Below are 18,833 nucleotides of genomic sequence, written 5' to 3'. Positions count from 1 at the left end.
TATTTGGACACGACCCCATATCCTATCTACACACTGTACGACTCAGCGTCCAACTGTAACCTACCTTGTACAATAATATTCGACACAATTCTAACAACCACAACTGTTGGTTGTCGATCCTCCGCAAGTGCAAGGATATTCTGAATAACACGCAATGGGCCTCCATTATCAGTAAGGTGAAGACATACATCCTCCATCTCCAATGCACGCCACGGATGTTTTACCTCTTTGCAGTTGAAAAATAGACTAGATGATGACGGGCGCTTTGTCGCGCCGTTTCTCGCTTGTGAGTTAATTTTTTGTGGCTATTACGATTAAAGATGAGCACTTTTACACTGGAAAAACGAAGAACCAAACTGAATTGATTTGAGAAGTATTCTGATTTACTTGGTTTATGGTGTTCGTATTGATGTTTTCATCACTAGTTGTAAACCAAATTAATTATCAAACCATTTACGCAGAAATAGACCTCTCTTTTCTCTAACTCCCCTACCTTGCGCACGTGCAGGCATAGTCCTAGACCCATGTACTCCCTCCGTTCCAAAGTACTCGTCGTGGTTTTAGTTCAAATTTGAACTAAAACCACGACGAGTACTTTGGAACGGAGGGAGTACATCGCACGCCCCATGCACCCCAGGTCACTCGTGCCTCTGCTCTCAGAATCACTCCTCTTACATTGGTTTTTGTCCCCAAAAAAACTCTAATGTCACTACTAGTTGCCTCCCAAACTTGAGGTAATGAGGTCAGGTTTAGTGCCATGAGGCATATCTACAATGGCTCTCCGACATGTGCCCATGTTGTCTTGACTCTTCAACGTTTGATCTTTTTGTCCTAGCTCTCCTTAGCGCTAGCACAATGTCAGTCTTTCACAAGGAATCTATTGCCCGGAGAGCCCAACGGGGAAGACGGAGAAAGCGGTGACCCAATTACTTGCCGCGGAACCAACAAGCTGGCACGAGCCCCTCACAAACGCGCAAAGCAGAAAACTAGTTTGCCCCTTCCACCGACAGCGAAATAGCCCGCACGCACAGGAGGTACCATTCAGCATGCAAGGCTTCGAAGGGCGACCAGGACGTTCGCTTCGGTTGGCTACCAGTCCCCCTATTAGGCCTCAGCCCACCCAAAGAAGCGGAGAAAAAATGAAAGAGAAGAAAAAACTAAAAAAAAGTTGTCAAGATATTTCAAATGTTCAGAAAAAAATAAAAAATATTCACAAATTTAGAAAATGATCATGAATTTAAAAATGTTTTTAGATTTGAAAAAAAACTGCTCGGGAATTCCTAAGATATTTTTAAATTTAGAAAATGCTTGTGAATTTCAGAAAATGTTACTCGCAATACAATCTTGAATTAAACAAATATTCATGAATCCGGAAAATGTTCTCAGATTGCAAAATAAGTTCCCGAAATTCAAAAATGTTCATAAATTTTAAAATATTAATGAATTTAAAAAAATTCACGGATTTAAAGATTTGTTTATCGATCAATATAGTAGCGCCACGTCAATGTGTGAATAAAAATCCAACTGTAGCCCACAATCGATCCACTTTCTGACATGTAGGGCCACAAATGCAAAAACCACCTTGCACTGGCAGCGGTCTGACATGTGCGACCACAAATGCAAAATCCACTTTACACTCGGCGACGATCGGCACCGGCAAGACACAGGTTGCACACTTGGGAGAATGCCAGATGTGTGCATGTGCAAGAGTTAGGTCCGAAGGCAGCGATTTAGTGTCTCGACCTTGGTGACTTCACGTTTGGACTTAAAATGAAATACGAATTGATAAATCTTGCACAAGCTACACACAAAACATACTTTTGGATCCCGATTGAACCCCTAAGAAAATTCAGTTTAAACCAACGCTTACTCCCATTAACCAGTGGGGTCAACCATGAGGCCAAAGCCTGGATCGCTCACAGCTCCCTATTTCCAGGGAGCTTAGGGCAACTTCAACGCACGATCTCAAATCGTCCGCCCACATTCGTTTGGGGTAAACAGACACAAACCACGGCCCAACACGCGGGAGCAAAACGGACAAATGTCCATTTTCGGTCTGCTTTCGACCCATTCTCGGCCCAAGTTTGGGCCGCGTTTGCAGCCAAACGGACAAAGCGCGGATGGGCAGGACGTGCGCCCTTGCCCTCCCCTAGCCCGCCTGTCGGGGACACACCGTCCCACTTTCCCTCCATTTCCTCCTAACCTTCCCCGCGCCCCCTCCTTTCCCTCCTCCATGGACGGTGACCCGACAAACCCCGGCGATGCGGGTGTGGCCGCGCGCCCTGTGACGAAGAAGAAAGGTCGCGTGAGTGGCCTTGGCATTGGTGACTTGGTATGAACATCTTGCCTTTTCATTTTGTGTCCATTCATGTTGGCATGCTTTTTTCGTTTTCATACATGTTGTGTCCTTCGCTATTACATTAGCATCAACATCAATGATTGTGTAGGCATTTCAATCTTTGGAAGCATTCAAGGCCCGACACAAGAATAAGCATTGTTGGACGCTCATTAAAGATTGTGCCAAGTTCAAAGACCAATATACCGCTCGTAAGAATAAAGGAGGGAAGAAGGGCGTGGCTGATGAGGGAGACTTGCTCAAGAGGCCGAGGGGCAAGACAAGCTCGAAGGCCGATGAGAGGCGTGATGCGTCTTCCATTGCCTTGCAAGGCACTTTGAAGAACATGATGAGCCAAAATAAAGTGAGGGACGAGAGAAGGAGCAAATGAAGATATATCTAGAGCTCCGAACGAAGAAACTTGCCATGAAGGAGGCTGCAGAGAGGAGGAAGCTTGAGATGGAGGAGGCAACGAAGAGGATGAAGCTTGAGATGGAGGAGGCAACGAAGAGGAGGAAGCTTGACATCGAGGAGGCCGCTCAACTCAAGAAGTTCGAGATCGAGGCCACCATGGCGGACACCAAAGCTAAAGAGGTGGCACTCGTGTTCATGAGCGTGGACAAGACCAACATGTCGCCGGAGAGGAAGGCTTGGTTTGCGAATTGGCAGAAGGAGATGTTCGCCCGCGACGGCATGAACTAGGTGAGGCCTCGGGCCGTGGCCGACGTCCGTTCATTTTAAAGGCTAGCTGGTGTGCCGGCGTAAAAAACTTGTTCATTTTGAGGGCTGACCGCTGGCTTTGTTGCCGGCGTGAAAGATGTCTTTTTTAAAAATTGGCTCCTATGTTGACCGTTGGCTTTGTTATCGGCATGCGACTGTAGGCCGCTGGCTGTATCGCCGGCTGGCGTGAACTAGCGCGAACCGCGGCAGCGGAGCGACGTCCTTCCAGGCTGCTTTCGCCGGTCGCCAGGCGCTCGATTTGGGCCACGCACCACTCACTGGCTTACCCCAGGCCAGGCAAGTCTGCGTTGATCCGACGCCGAGGGACGCCTCAGGCCAGGCAAGTCTGCGTTGATCCGACGCCGAGGGACGCCTCAGCCCAGGCAAGTCTGCGTTGATCCGACGCCGAGGGACGCCTCAGCCCAGGCAAGTCTGCGTTGATCCGACGCTGACCTGACCTGATTTCACCAATCGGGGACCTTCTTTTCAAACGCCTTGGCTGAATCGACCGCACCTGGGCGCCAGGGCCGCCGCCCGCCCCCGCCGAGCACCTCCGTCGCGCGGCACCTCGTCAAGTTTTGGCCGGGCAGGGCGCGTGCGCTGCCTCGCCGGCGACGACCGCCATGTAACCCTGCATCGCCCTTTTTCGCACCCCCGCTGCCTCCATCCGGCCGGTGTTCGTCGAGACTGACCTTGCCTCCCCTGCCCACCTCCTCGCAGGGCGTTCACGCGCCTGGAGCTGCGATGCCCCAGGGCACTCGACCCCCGCCCGAGCTGGACCCTCGGCGAGGTCCTCACCGAGCTCGACGCACTCGAAGCCACCCGCCGCGCCACGCCCCCCACGCCCCTCAAGCAGCAGCCGGAGTGGTATGTCGCATCTCTCTCGCAATTGTACGCTCGTTTGATTTGCCGATGAATTTGACTCTGCTTTTATTTTTTGGTCTATTTAGGGCTAGCGGTGGCAGCGCAAGGAAGAAGGCCTTTGTGATGCGGATTGAGGAGGAAGACGACACGGACGAGGAAGACGATAACGATAATGAGGCTGCCCGGGCTCTTGTGACCGGAGCCAGGTTCTCATGTAATGATCTCGAATGCAGGTGAGAGCTTGATACTGCAATTTGGTTCCTGCAGTTGCATTTTTCTCATGAAATTTTTGTTTCATAGTTTGTCAATATCACCTGAAACGGACCGTCTGACATCTCCTAAGCTGAAGATAGCCTTTGGTCTTAGCGGCAACCTGCAAAGTATAATGGTACCATTGAGCCATTAACTATGCCTGCATCATTCTTTTCTTGTTTGCTCTGCAGAATAATAGAAGTCTACCTCATGAGTTTATGCATGTTATGTATTCTAAGGCCCCGTTTGACACTGAGGTGGATTATGATAACCTCGTGGTGTTGAACTGCCTTTGGAAATTGAGTGTTTGGTTACCTGCCTATCTTTCAATCATTCTATAACTTCTCATTGCAGAACACATTAGATGGAGTGTGAGAGGACAATCATTAGTCAACCCAATTTATCCACATTTAATTTTATTTACAAAGAAGAGCAATGAACTTTAGGGAAATCTTATCTGCAACAGCTTAAAAAATAAGCACATCAAAGTTCATTTACCGCATACTGAGCTAAGTTATCTCATTTATTTATTCCTAGCAGCTTTGAAGAATCAGGGGATGAAATAGAATGCGGCAGTACATCATACCACCTGATGGAGAAAAGGAGCATAGAGAAAAGCATTCTGCTTGAGCTGGAACGCGATCATCATCTCAAAATTCAAGTGTGTACTGGAAATTCTACTCTGTTGTTCCTCTCTAATAAACACAGTATGCTAGTGATGTTTCCATGACTTTACCTTGATCTCTCAGTAGTAGAGCACGTTGCATTTTTGTCATTTGTCCTCATTGCAGTTTAGGGTAACTATTAGTTATACCGCGCCGAATGTTTTTTTTTTCTGCAAAGGTTTGTGTATTACAACTACCTTTTTAAGTGTTCCGGGCATGTGGGCACTTCACATCTTTTCGTCCATCTTACAGATTTAATATCTGGATGGAGCTTCTTGGTTCTGTTTAAGCTTACTGGACATGCTATACTGACAATTGATGGAACACACCTCGAGATTTTGAATATAATTTGCATAATGAGACATGAAAGTTCTGAGTGAAATAACAGGGACCCCAAAGAAGTAAATTTCTTATTATTGCATCTGGGTAAATGTTGATTTGCCTATTCTACATACACTTATTGTCTTTTCTCCTGGGTGATTTTTTTCGATCTTGGATTATAGCTGGATAGTGGAGCATAGATTTCTCCAGGATTTTAACAAAAATGTCATTTATTAAGTTATGACACGTTTGATGTGATAATAGTACACACAGTATAAAGACGCATTGTAGTAGACATGTATTTCTGTGATGACACTTCACTTGCTGATCAAACAATATCCATTATGCAACTTTATTGAATTTAGTTATTTAAATATTTTCTGAACAGTGTCATTGTCTTGCTTTGACAACGATGTACTGGGCACAGCCCTTATTTGCTACTTTAAATATTTTATTTTTCACTCATGCTGTTTGATCTTCAGGAGGAAGTTAGAAGTAAGTTATCTTCATTGGAGGTATGCCACCAAAACGAAATCCAGAGAGCAATCTCTGCATTTGCTCGACTTCAGAAATATGCAGAATCACGAAAAGAGATAGATAGAAGGCTAGATGTCCAATTCCAGAGAAAAATGTACGTACTTTTATTTTTTTTATTTCTAGTGCCTCTAAAACTATATTGCAATTTTTTAGAATCAGAGAAATTTTATATTTTACTGGATCTTTGGTTAGTATATTTAAGATGCAAGGGGAGTTCTCATACTAGTTCAGCATTAAGCTTCATATAGCATACTATCTTTTGTTACTGGTGACTTTTGGCACATAACAATCTACTGCTAGTCTATAAGTTTAATTCTCTATTTGTTTGTTTCTCCACCATACACAATGTCCCTGATTATATTTTTTTGAAGTATGCTGCTTATGTGAGCAAGGAGTGATTTTTTAAAGAAGTTTTAGGTTTCAATGTTCAAGAGCGAACTAATTTGCATAATGAGTTTGCCTTTTCTTGCTTACAACTAGTTGAGCTTGTCATGCATAATAATATGAACATACTCTATGTTAGTATGCTTGCAATGTGGAATTTGGCCAAATGATGAAGAGTAGGTTCTTGACTCTTGAAAACAGTGTTTGGTTATCTATCTGTTCGCTTTGGTACCATATCTATCTTAGCATCCCAAGAGATCTTCTATTGGGACCTGATATGATGACATCTTTTGTACCAACTGTCTCTTTTTCTTTATAAAAATGCCATTTCCCTGCTTGTTTCAGGAGTATGTTCTGTTAAACTACAAAATATATGATTATATTAATTTTCTAGTTCTGTGCACTATTGTTACAATACCTGACAATTGTACCATTTAAAGCCCAACATTCCAATTCATTCTTCTTAGTTTTATGTTTTTAATAAGAAAGATAACCTTTGGTCTTAGGGACAATCTGCCAAGTATAATGATACCATTGAGCCGTTAACTATGTGACTTCTGAGTCATCATAGACTCACAATGTCACATCATGTATGTTGTAACACTTTTAATCTATAATAATCTTTTGTTAGACTCACTATCATGTTACCTTACTGCTTCTTGTAGTGCAGAAGTACTCGATAAACACTTATCTATGGTCCAAAGGGATCATGAACAGAAATCCCAGATTGTGGAACGTAGAATAAGAGATGATGCGGCTGTTGAAGAAGCTAAAAGAAGGGAGCAATCTATGAAGGAAGAAAAAATAAAACAGGAAAGGGCCAGACAAGAAGCAGAGGTTTGTTTGCCCAGATTTGTCGTTTACCTGGTCTGTTTTTATACACATGATGTGGTATTTGAGGCCCTAGTCCATTTCTGTAACATGTGGTGTGGAGTGAGTTGTTTTGTATCGATCAAACTAATATTTTGTTGGTTGTTATTACTTCTTTCCTCCAGTTATGTACTCTGATTTTTCCTTAGATTTTTAATTAACAATTGCTATTTCGGGAAACATTTTTTCTTCAGTTAACTTCTAGTCAGTTAAAATGCCTGTGCACTTAACCTGAAAAGTTCATGAATGGTGATGCAGGCCAGGCAGAAGGCAACTGCAAAATTAGCAGCTGATGCACAGAAAGCAGCATATGAAGCTGCTCAAAAGGAAGCTGCAGAAAAGGAAGCTGCTAAATCGAGGGCAGAAGCAGTTTCCACATCTAGCCAAATTCCTCAGAACAGTGTCGCCCATGCAACAATGGCAACCAGTACTGAAATCAAATCAGAATTACCAGGTGTGTTTCATTTCTGTAGAACTGATTTGCAAACTAATTTTTTTACAGTTACCTCTAAACTCTTGCATCTATGTTTTTCCTCGTAATGAAAATACGTGCAAATGCTTGCTTGTGAATTCTCTGAACTCCATATTTTATGTCGTTTTGTGCACTTAAAGTGGAGTTAGCGCTTGCATAAGTTATTAAAGTGGATTTTCTCAAACCGGGTCAATTCACACCCAATAATGTCTCCTTTTGGTTCATTTCAAGAAGTTGTGTAATAAGTTGAAAAAATATTCATGAATCTTTATCCAGGCATAGCGTGTACACTTGCAAAAATTGATACAAACATAACAAACTAGTACAGGGCAGAGTAGTTAATAGCATGCTATCCAAGGATACAAAATTTGTTTCTCGTGTGTATGCTGCATGGAGTCATATATTTCACCAAAAATTGCAAGTGTACATATATTAGCATGTTCAACACCATCCATATGTTTTTAAAATTATTTCATAACCTTCTGAAGTAGGGGAAAAAGAGAGAATACAGGGTGTGAATCAACCTGGGTGGAGATACACACTTTTTGCAGAAATTATTTCTTATATTCTTCAGAAATTGTAAATGTGACAGCTTGTATTATTAAAATGCCAGCAAATAACGGCGCAGTACAACAGCTTGCAAAATGCTTGTTCCGGACCCGTAACTTGGCTTGTGGGATCATGTAAGGTCCACATGACGCCATGGCGCTTATACAGCGGACATAGCCATCCCACATGGAAAGTGCGTGGACAGAGTCACACGTGCGCCGGGCATGACGAGCCCACACACTCATAATCGCGTCCATTTATCCAATTGATTTGACGTACTCGAGGCAGGAAGCGAGTGGCCACACAAGGAAGGACCGGGTCCGGAATGATGATATACGGGATAGAGTTGGGGTAGCACCGATTGAAGAGAAGCTTGTCCAACATCGTCTGAGATGGTTTGGGCATATTCAGCTCAGGCCTTCAGAAGCTCCAGTGCATAGCGGACGGCTAAAGCATGCTGATAATGTCAAGAGAGGTCGGGGTAGACCGAACTTGACATGGGAGGAGTCGGTAAGGAGGGATCTTAAGGACTGGAGTATCACCAAAGTACTAGCCATGGACAGGGGTGCGTGGAAGCTAGCTATCCATGTGCCAGAACCATGAGTTGGTTGCGAGATCTTATGGGTTTCAGCTCTAGCCTACCCCAACTTGTTTGGGACTAAAGGCTTTGTTGTTGTTGTTGTTGTTGTTGTTGAGGCAGGAAGCGAGTGATACAGTGGTGACTGCTCAGCAGCCCACGATCTCTGGTGCATTTTATTTAAGTCGGGTTGTGGTTCAGGCGTTGGTAGTAGTCCTTGTCGAAGTTCCTCGTCGTCAACGAAAGTGTACACTTTCACCACCCCTCCGCTTGCACTCTGGGCTATCCACCAGCTTCCAATACAGTTTCATCCTCCTCCATCACTTGGCCGATGACGAGCCCATGGCAGCTCCAGATGATCTGTTTATGGAAGCAGCTGCTGCAGCTCCCAAGCTTCTGGCGAGGAATGGAGGCGACGAGGCACAAGGGAAGGACGATTGCGAGGTGTATTTTGGAGGCAAAGCCCCGCAAGTCAGATCGGCGCTATACACGGTGGTTGTGTTGTTTGAACTGTATGCGCCACGCAAGCCAAGTCCAGGGTGCCAAACAAGTGTTTTGGAGCTTGGACTAAAGTGCCCCGCAAGCCAAGTTGTTGTACTGCAGGCATTATTTACTCTTAAAATTCTGTGTTGGATTCTGGAAACCATGCTAAGGATTGTCCAGTGCTTGCATGAAACACACATCGTGCTCTTTGAGCACACACAGGGAAATAAAGCATTGGTATTTGCACCTTCATGCATTCACAATTTACCAATAATATTCTATTTCTATATCAAGTTTGCTATCTATCCGAACCGTTGGTTCCCAACTGCATTATTAAGTGGGGTGAGGTGTTTTCCCTCATTCGAGGAAAAGAAAATCAAAATTTTATCTGCTGTAGCTTGATTTATTGGGATTGTGTTTAATTAATTAATTAACTAATTAATCTTATTTATTCCAGGAATAAAAATTTATGCTGATAGTTCTGCATTAGAAGCGGAATCACGGAGGCGCACATTACATGACCAAGTGCCATCAAACATTTACCTCAGCAAGGTCTTATTTTCTCTGAAGGATCTTTCTCCTCAATTGCAATTTTGAACAACTTGCTGCAACTGGTTGATTTGCTAATTCTGATCTGTCAACCCTTTCCGGGTTTCCACTGTACCGCCATATGTCAGTCCCTGACCTATATTTAGCATGCTGCTTACCTGTATGGCTGTATTTGACTGATACCATGTTATATTGTGCAGGAATATAGCCGATATGACCGACAAATTGGAAAGTCTATCAGTAAACTTATGCCAACTACTGACAGTGTCAAGTGAGTATACAACTAATAAATACAATACTCCTTAAATGCTAGAGTTCAATTCAGATAAGGACACTTAAAATACAAGAAAGCTACCATTGTGACTAAAACTAATGCATAAATAAGTGCTAAATAAACTAAAACTAATGTAAAAGTATTTAGTTCCTAAGAAGAAGACATGCATGAGTTTATGAGGTGGCGTGTCTTGCATGAATATTAATGCAAAAAAGATAACTTATAACTACATGCATGACTTGATGATGTGGCATTGTTGCATGGAGAGGAAAATTAGATAGTGGGCTGCAACTATTTAGGAATAGAGGATTTCCAATGTTTTGTAGTCCTTCACAAATATTTTTGTATCACTTTGGATTAAAATAGTGGGAACAGCTGTCTCTTAGACTGATATGCAAACTTACTACCAGTAACTTGTTTTTTCAAGAAAAATGCTTGTTTCTGTTGTTCAGTGATAGAAAGAGGAATATCAAATGCAGTAACTAATTAGTTATTCATATACCCTATTTAAATCAAGTGGTAATCCTTCCTTTTTGTAAACAATTACAATGAATCTAAATAAATGCCACATCGGAAGTGGTTCAATGCTCTCACCAGAGGTGAAAGGATTTCTATTCATAGAAAATTGAGGAACTGAATTGTGTTTTGTTCATTGGAAAGATAAAATATATATATTGAAGTGATTCCATATGGTTTGGGAAATGAGAAGCTGGCTACATCACTGTTTTATATGACTACATAAGGTACCATAATGGGATGAACATGCCGCCAGAATAACCTGGAATTCCTTACCGTCATGTTAGCAATTCAAGTTGGTCCATCATTAGCTTGCACCATTCAATTATTACTCAAGTTGTGGATGCTTGCTTCTAAGCATATCTGTTCCTGTCAATTTTGCCAGCATGGTTGTTAGTACCAATTTATTGTTCCTTTGTCTTCTGTCGTTCTTAATTGCTTGTGCATGATAAATGCAAATACTAGTTAGTTTGTTCATATCAGTTGCTGGTTAGGTCATCATTTGGTATGAGCTCTTATATTTAACTTGAATCCTTAATTGTTCCTTGCAGAGCCAGGGCTAGTGAGCTTATTAAAGCTTTAGATGGACAAGATTGTCCTCGTCCAATCGCTTGTCGTTTATTTGCAGACAAGGTAGCTACATGCCTACATTTATCTGCTATATTTTCTTTTTAGAAAACATCATGGTATATGTCTGGCTTATCAAACAAGTCCACGGGCCTATAGAATGATCATGCATGCATGGTTATTGGCAGGATTGGTTCTATTTAAGTATCAATAGAGTTACATATGTAAATGAAAACCTAAACACTTGCTTTTGAAACATGAATCATTAGCAAATCATGGTTTTCTTGTTTATGTACTTTAGCTGGTGCGTTGATGGTGACACCTTCTGTTTTGGGGAGAAACATGGTATTACTACTTGATTTGTTATATTTACAGTCTTTATACTACAGTCTAGATGGTGTGTTTTCTGTAGCTGCTAATATTTTATTTTGAACATAGTTACGCACCCATGCATGAATTGAAACTAGCAATTGTGGAAAATTATGTGACTTCTACTCATATTGAACCATTCTCAATATAGCACACTTCAATAATTACGTGATATTACTTTGCAGATGATTTCAATAGTCAAAAGTCGGAATCCGACGGACAAGACCTTTGGAAAATTAGCCTTTGCTTGTGGATATGTCATGCTACTGGTCACTAATCAGGTATCTTTTTGGTTTTGTGGGGTGTTACTGCTCATTAGTCATTACCGAGTCTGAGTGGATTGATCGCTACAATTTGCTATTTTGTTTGTGTTATTTCAGTATGTAACAGGCAACATAACTATGTAGTTATGTAAATTGAAAATTCTGTTAACTTTCTGAACAGATAATGTGTGGATAATTCTTTCTTGCAGGTCTGCTACATGTAACATGTTACATATATTTGATATTCTGGTAGACACAAGTGCACATGCCGCAGTTTTGTTTACCAGGACTTATTGTGAACTTGTGATAGTCAAAATAGTCTTGGTGAAAATATAGTTTGCTTGCATGACATATCAGCTTGAATTGTGTGGAACTGAGGTTTGACAACAATTATTTTTTATTTAATTTTATGCCAATTTAAATGGTCTCTGAATAGGTCAGATACAGAAGTGCAACATGGTGCTGATAAACTCAGGGCCACTGTAGATTCTCTGTCATAAACATTCATATCCTGTTAATTTGTTTGTCTTAAAAGCAATTTTGCATCCTCATATTGCTATCAAGATGAGATTTTTCCTATTTCATATGGCTTCAGATGTGTGCAATCTTTGCTGCAGAGCTAGTATGATGATAATCAATCAGTTCTAATTCTGCGTGTAACTCATCTTCTAATGCATTTTTATGGAAACTACAAAGAGAATACAGTCAAATTTTTGTCACGTGACACATGTGAATGCTCAGGTACCAGATGCAATGGATTATCTTCTGGCCGAGTTCAACAAAGTTTGCATGTACACAGTCCCAAAGCATCTGCATGCTTTAAATGTAAGTCTTGATGTCACTGAACTTTTCAGCATTGTTGTGCTTTCTTATCTTCTTACAACAGAAACCTTATGTTTTTGGTTTGCCATTTCTTGGAATATGTGCCCAAAAGATACAATATTTCAAATCTCAGAGTTATATCTATGTTTTTGAACTGTGAATGCACCTGATTTTAGGGTTTGAAAATGTGTACTATTTTTTGATGTTTTTTGGCTCATATATTTGGATTATCTCATGATCTGTAATTGCTTAGGCACAAGCACGAAACACAGATTACTTCAGGCTTATTGGCTACCAGGAAGAAGATGGAAAACTTCAGAGCACTGAGAAGTATTTGGTAAATGTTGTTGCATACGTCAAACTGTATGCTGCCATGGTTCAGGTGTGTATAGTCCTTGTGTAGATATAATCAGTTTGGTGAAAACATCAGTCAAGTCTGATTAAGATTTGGCAGTAAAAATGTATTTTATGTTCTGCCCTTTCCGTAACAATAGGCTGTTTTCCTGTTAACTGCAATCCATTATTTTAAATTTCAGCACAGTGATAACAAGTATGTTTTGCCATGGTTTGTGCAATGACAACATATGATGAACCTTGACAAGTTATTACATACCATGTTGTATGCTATCACATTATTTAAGTAGAAGACTTGTGTTGAACAGACTGTTGTTTTGTAATAGAGCAGAAATATGACTGCATAATTTTGTCTACAGACAGAAATCAAAGGTGTGCGGCATCCACATGGCTTAGCTGAGGGATGGAAATGGCTTGCAATGTTCCTCAATACTCTTCCAGCAATCCCAGCCACTGCTTTTGCCCTTCATGCTTTCCTCAAGGTAGAAATCCGCATTGGTGCTTTGTGTTTGACTATCTGTGTATGCAGCTAACTAGGATTGTGCTCATTTTAGGTGGCTGGTTTTGCGCTTCACAAGAAATATGGATCACAGTTCATGAAAATTCTAGATGTAATATCGCGGCACTTCATACCAGCTTTGAAAGCACAAGGTTCGAAAGTTCATCCAGAGGCTATCAATAATCTACAGAATTATCTGAATGACAAAATTTATCTGGAGGAGCCAGAAGGGCAGTACCTCGCCCAGCAGCTGCTATCGAAAATGTTCTTGTGAAGATTAACATCGGATCGGCATGGAGCTACAACTATGATTAGCAGCAGCAGTTACCAGTTGGTGCATCTATTTCGTCTGAGTAAGCTGCGTGGGTGTAACTTATGAAGAAGCCTAAAATCGTCTTGAAGATTATTTTGGATGGATTTCATCATGTTAGTAAATTAGGATACAAGTGCCACTTGGTGGAGGTCATGGGATTTGTTGTATGTACTGTGTGTCTGTACTATGAGGTGCAAACCTTCTGTTAGTTTGAACTCAACGTTGTTTTGAATGCAATTCATCTGCGTTGATCAAATTATTGTTTGTAGCACAAAACACTTGCTTCTGAAGTATTGTTAGTCGCAGCACCAGGATGTTCAGTGCAGCTGTGCACGCCCTTTCCATCCATGCATCTCTTTCAGGCCTCAATATCAGTCCAGTTCTCCGGTCCCCACGAGGTCTGCAGTTGCACTCCCCTTGGCCAATTGCAGAGCCGAGTACGAGATGGGGATAAAGCTATCTACGGCTAAAAGCCTAAAACCTCCTGTCTGAGAGGAAAGCAAGAAAATGGCAGCGCCACCTCTCAGCCTCGCACGCCGCGTCGCCGGCGCCTCCTCCCCTGCCGCCGCGGCGCATTCCTCCTCCCGTTCCCGCTACTTTCGTCCTCGCCTGCTCCCTTCAAAGGTACGCGCTTTTGTCTCCTGCGTTTTCCTGTGCTCTTTCTGTGCCCTGAGCTGCCGGTGGTGCAGCGGTGGAGTGGGGTGGTGAAGATGGGGGCGGCAGTGGGGGACGGGCAGGGGGGCGAGGAGGAGGAGACGAGGCAGGCCAAGGAGATGGCCGCTGCCAGGAGGCGGTGGGAGACGCTGGTGAGCTCACCTCTCTCAACTCTCACGCCTTTCTACTCTTCTCATTTCGTTTACACTACGCGTCTACAGTACCACCGGTGGTGCAAACCTCCTCTGAAGTTACTTTATCTCGGAATCACGGCGCTCTTAGCTTAAGCTTTGTAGTTTGAATTCGGCATCTGCGTGATGCATGTATGAATCTCTAAATGATGAACTGCTGTTATTTGTATGGCCGTGGAATGCTCTGCTTGAAGATCAGGGAGCAGAAGATTAAGACCCTTACACCAAGGGAAGCTGGCTATACATTCAAACTCACGGACAAGGTCCTTCTGGATGTTAGGCCTTCAAATGAGCGTCAAAAGGTTGGTGGTAGGACCAAAAACCATTTCTAGTGTTGGTTAATCGTGGATGCTCACATTTTCCTGTCCTTTGCTTGTATCACAGGCCTGGGTGAAAGGTTCTACCTGGATTCCAGTATTCGATGTGGATACATCGTCTGATTTGAATGGCCTCAGCAAGAAAGCATTCAACTTTATGATTGGTATGCCAAATGGAGTTCTGGCTACATCGTTGGATCTGACTGTTGCTTGCACTACTGTCTTGAAGGCATTTGTTCAACTTTGTTCGCACTATTTCATTATAAAAGCTGCCATAGAAGGACCATAACATGGAGTGATTCTTCAGTATAGACAATCCAGACTGGAGACTAATCAGCTAATAGTGCATCAAACACAGTTACGAGATGTAAAACAGGCCTTTTCTTTCAACATAGATTGACTTATTTTCAACTCATACGATACCATCGTTTGTAATATGTCAACTCATATGGTACCACCATTTGCAGTTCTAGACTTCAAGTGTGACTAAACTCTCATCACTCTTGCATAATAGGTGGCTGGTGGAGTGGCAGCTCAACAATGTCATTCAATAAGTATGCTTGACATTTGTTAAAACTTGGGCCTCTCATGAATTGTATTTTAAAACCAATTTGATTGACTGACTTTACAACAAATTCCTAGGAACTTTGTACAGCAGACCGAGGAGAAGTTCTCAAAAGATACAGATATCATCCTAGTATGCCAGAAGGGACTGAGGTAATTGCTTGTTAGCTCACTTTCTAAGTTTCTGATGTTGGATTTGTACTGCTTATTAGCTCATTCTCTGACTTTCTGATGCTGGATTTGCACTGCATGACACACTGACAACACATACTCATACCTTTTCACCTTGCTGGCCTTTGTGGAACTTAAATCATCTCATCATCCTATGTTCTTCATGGAGCACTGTTTTTTATGCTGTATTTGGACTCACCATGTGACTAGAAAGGTCTCTACCGTTTGCTGGACAGCGGCGCATACCACTTCTTAAACTTGAGCTTTGTGTGGCATGCTGCTCATACACACAAGATGCTATTTCAGCTACCTAAATCTTGGACAAATGATTCTAAAAGAAATCTTGAACAAAATATCACTCTTTCAGTCATTGCACTCTTGTAATTTAAGGTTGCATGTGCCCATCGTATTGGTGCTACTGCTACATCTTGTAGCATCCATCATACAACATTTGCGATTCAACGTCCGGTGTGGATTTTTGTCTGACAGTTTTGATATCCCCAAAAATGTTTGGCAGATCAATTGCTGCCGCTGAGCAACTTTACAATGCTGGCTTCGAAAATTTATTCTGGGTACAAGGAGGATTGGAAGCTGCTGAAGAGGAGGTAGGAGTAGGAGTCATCGTATGATCTTCTATTTTGGAGTTATATTAATTTCATGTTTTTTTCCCTCTTTATAGGACTTTGAGCGGGAAGGTTCCCAAGCTTTCAAGCTTGCTGGTATTGGTGGGGTTTCTGAATTTTTTGGGTAAGTTCCAGGACCTCAACACCTATGATAATGTCAGTGTGACGGTGTTATTTTCCTCACCAAAATGTGTGCACCAAGGCCTTGTATTAAGGTTGAAGATTTTCCTGTGAGATACAAGCTATGACCTTGCCACCAATCTAAGACTTGAGCGATCAGATTACAGTACACATGTAGATAAGCATGATACTGTGTTTTCTAATCATTCTGAGATGATCCAAATATGTTTCAGCATTCCACAAAGGCATTCAGCATTGTTAGTGAAATGACATCCACTATGTTACTAATCCTGAATCTTTTCTGACAACTTGGTTTCAGCTGGACGGATCAGCAACGTGCACAGGCTGCAAAGGAAGGATGGGGATATCGGCTGCTCTTCACGGGCCGATTGGTATTCGTTTTGAAAAATATGCGTGTACTTAACTTTTGTCTGCAATGGAAAGATCTTTAAACATTCTTCTTCTTCCTCGAACCACACAGGTTGGGGCAATTGTGCTAGCAGATGCTCTGTTTGTGGGTGCCCAAAGTATTGGCCCTCTGCTTCAACAATTACAGCCTCATTAACTGATCGATTCCGAGGAAGATGCTGCGGTGTTCAAGCTAACTTGAAGGCGGCATTTCGGCCGCTCATCTCGAGAGAGACCCAAAACAACTGCACGAGGACACAGTTGCGGCCGTTCCTCAGGCCTGCTATGATAGCACACAGAGACGGAATGTTCTTTCCTAGAAGTATCTAGTTATGAATCTAGAGCCTCATTTCTGACTCAATGAATTACAGAAGTTCAGGCCGCACAGGATAATTATGATTTCGTGGAATTCTCCTGTTGAAAATTCTGTTGAGAAAACCTTAGTCTCAAAATATCACATGTGTGGATTTTTTTTTTTGAGAGTACGCAATCGCGTACCTTAGCTTTATAGAAGGCAGAAATATGTACAAGAGATGAATCTTACACTAGGCCGAGGTGACTCACAAGTAGTCACGACTCTGGTCCTCGAAACTCCACTCCTACAACTAAACTCTACTACTCATAAAGTGTGGTAACTCCGTGAGCTCCTGCCGATGCCCAAGTATGCAGATTATCAAAAATCTGACCAGTAAAACTAGCGATAGAAGAGACTTCTCTAGTTGGACCAAACACCAGCCCGTTGCGATGCTTCCAAAGACTCCAACAGATGAGCATGACAACCGAGTCGAAACCTTTCCGAGCCTCTTTTGGGATCTGCATGCGCACATGCAACCACCAATCTTGTCATCGGACGTGGGGACTAGGTCAGTCGTGATCCTGGCTCGTAGAAAGCAGCAATGCCAGACTTGCCGCGCGAAGACGCAGCGAAGCAAGATATGATCAACCGTATCCTCCTCTTGGTCGTAGATGTAGCAAGCAGATGTCTGGTCTTGCAAACCATGCCGTAGTCGTCGATCCGCCGTCCAAAGCCGGTATTGCATGGCGAGCCACATGAACAGCTTGCACGATAAAGGCGCCCAGCATTTCCAGATTGCCGCGGCTGGGGCAAAGCGCACACTGTCGTGCCACAACATGGCATAAGTCAATCTAGAGGTGTAAACTCCGCTGCTGTCCCATCTCCAAACGGGGGTGTCACTCTCCATCGGGTCAAACACCATAGTGATCATAATATCCCAAAGCTTTATAAGTTGAAAGAGCTCATCCGCAGAGAGCTCGCTCGTAATGTCATTGGCCCATTGATGCATGAGCAGGGCTTCTCTGACCGTGCGCCGATTGGCCACTTGAGTGCGGACCCGCTGTCGTATGAGAGGTGCAATCTCTTCCATAGTCGAGCCATCCATCCACCGATCCTTCCAGAATAGGACTCTCTCTCCATTGCCCAGTTTCCAATGCACCAGACTGTTGAAAGCCACCTGAACGTCAGCATCCATAGCTAACGGCAAACCCTGCCAGGGCCTCGAATCATCCGTACGTTTGAGCCACTCCCACCTTAATCTCAAGGCCAGACCATGCTTGTTCAAGTCCAAAACTCCCAGACCACCAAGCTGTTTGGGTCGGCACACTTTTTGCCACGAGACCAGACACTTGCCTCCATGGATTTGTTCAGTTCCTGCCCAGAAGAACGCACGACAGCTCTTGTCCACGCGCTCCAGCGCCCACTTTGGCGCTTCAGCCACCAACATATGGTGTGTGGGTCTAGCTCTGATCACCGTGTTGACCAGAATCAGTCTGCCCGGTCTCGTGACCAATCCGCGCTGCCAACCCGGCAGGAAGTTAAGCACCTCGTCAACCACCGGCTGCCAATCCGAGCGAGTGAGCTGCTTGATAGAAAGCTGCATGCCAAGATACTTACACGGGAAGGAGTCCATGCGCCATGGCAAAGCAGCCGCCACTCTCTCCGAGTCTGTCTCATCAGAGCGTATCATGATGGCAGACGACTTGGCGAAGTTAACGTGAAGTCCGGAAGCAGTGCCAAACATTTGTAGTGCAGAACTAGTAAAGCACAGATCAGCAAAAGTCGGTCTGATGAAGAGAATAACGTCATCTGCGTAGATCGATAACCTTTGGAAAGGCGTGCACCCTGGCATAGCACTAATCGCGCCCCATTCTTGCGCTTTCATAGTCATAGCCGTGAGGGCGTCCATAGCAATGATGAAGAGCAGTGGGGAAA

At 43.1% G+C, this 18,833-nt stretch overlaps 2 protein-coding genes across 3 annotated transcripts; both read left to right on the top strand.

The window, feature by feature from the left end:
- The first annotated feature begins 3,422 nt into the window (after window positions 1-3,422).
- On the top strand, window positions 3,423-13,811 carry LOC109748714 (mRNA export factor GLE1). Of its 2 annotated transcripts, none has more exons than XM_020307732.4 (15): window positions 3,423-3,680; window positions 3,776-3,922; window positions 4,006-4,152; window positions 4,712-4,832; window positions 5,640-5,788; window positions 6,744-6,915; window positions 7,207-7,402; window positions 9,487-9,581; window positions 9,779-9,849; window positions 10,920-11,001; window positions 11,490-11,585; window positions 12,309-12,392; window positions 12,643-12,771; window positions 13,103-13,225; window positions 13,298-13,811. In XM_020307732.4, coding segments are annotated over exons 1-15 (1,833 nt in total). In that variant the 5' UTR covers window positions 3,423-3,678; the 3' UTR covers window positions 13,517-13,811. The 2 variants fall into 2 exon arrangements, with proteins under 2 accessions (XP_020163321.1, XP_020163320.1); XM_020307731.4 differs by having other exon boundaries at window positions 4,709-4,832.
- LOC109748717 (rhodanese-like domain-containing protein 11, chloroplastic) lies at window positions 13,386-17,055 on the top strand. The gene is made up of 10 exons (XM_020307735.4): window positions 13,386-14,179; window positions 14,245-14,361; window positions 14,595-14,702; window positions 14,785-14,881; window positions 15,232-15,271; window positions 15,360-15,434; window positions 15,970-16,057; window positions 16,132-16,199; window positions 16,515-16,587; window positions 16,677-17,055. Exons 1-10 carry the CDS (start codon window positions 14,063-14,065, stop codon window positions 16,758-16,760), a joined length of 867 nt encoding a protein of 288 aa, XP_020163324.1. The 5' UTR covers window positions 13,386-14,062; the 3' UTR covers window positions 16,761-17,055.
- The last annotated feature ends 1,778 nt before the right edge of the window (window positions 17,056-18,833 follow it).

This window comes from Aegilops tauschii, chromosome 6 (assembly GCF_002575655.3).
Source record: "Aegilops tauschii subsp. strangulata cultivar AL8/78 chromosome 6, Aet v6.0, whole genome shotgun sequence".
Classification (NCBI taxonomy): Eukaryota; Viridiplantae; Streptophyta; class Magnoliopsida; order Poales; family Poaceae; genus Aegilops; species Aegilops tauschii.
Note: the sequence above shows the minus strand (reverse complement) of the source record. Positions and strands in the feature narration are given on the sequence as shown.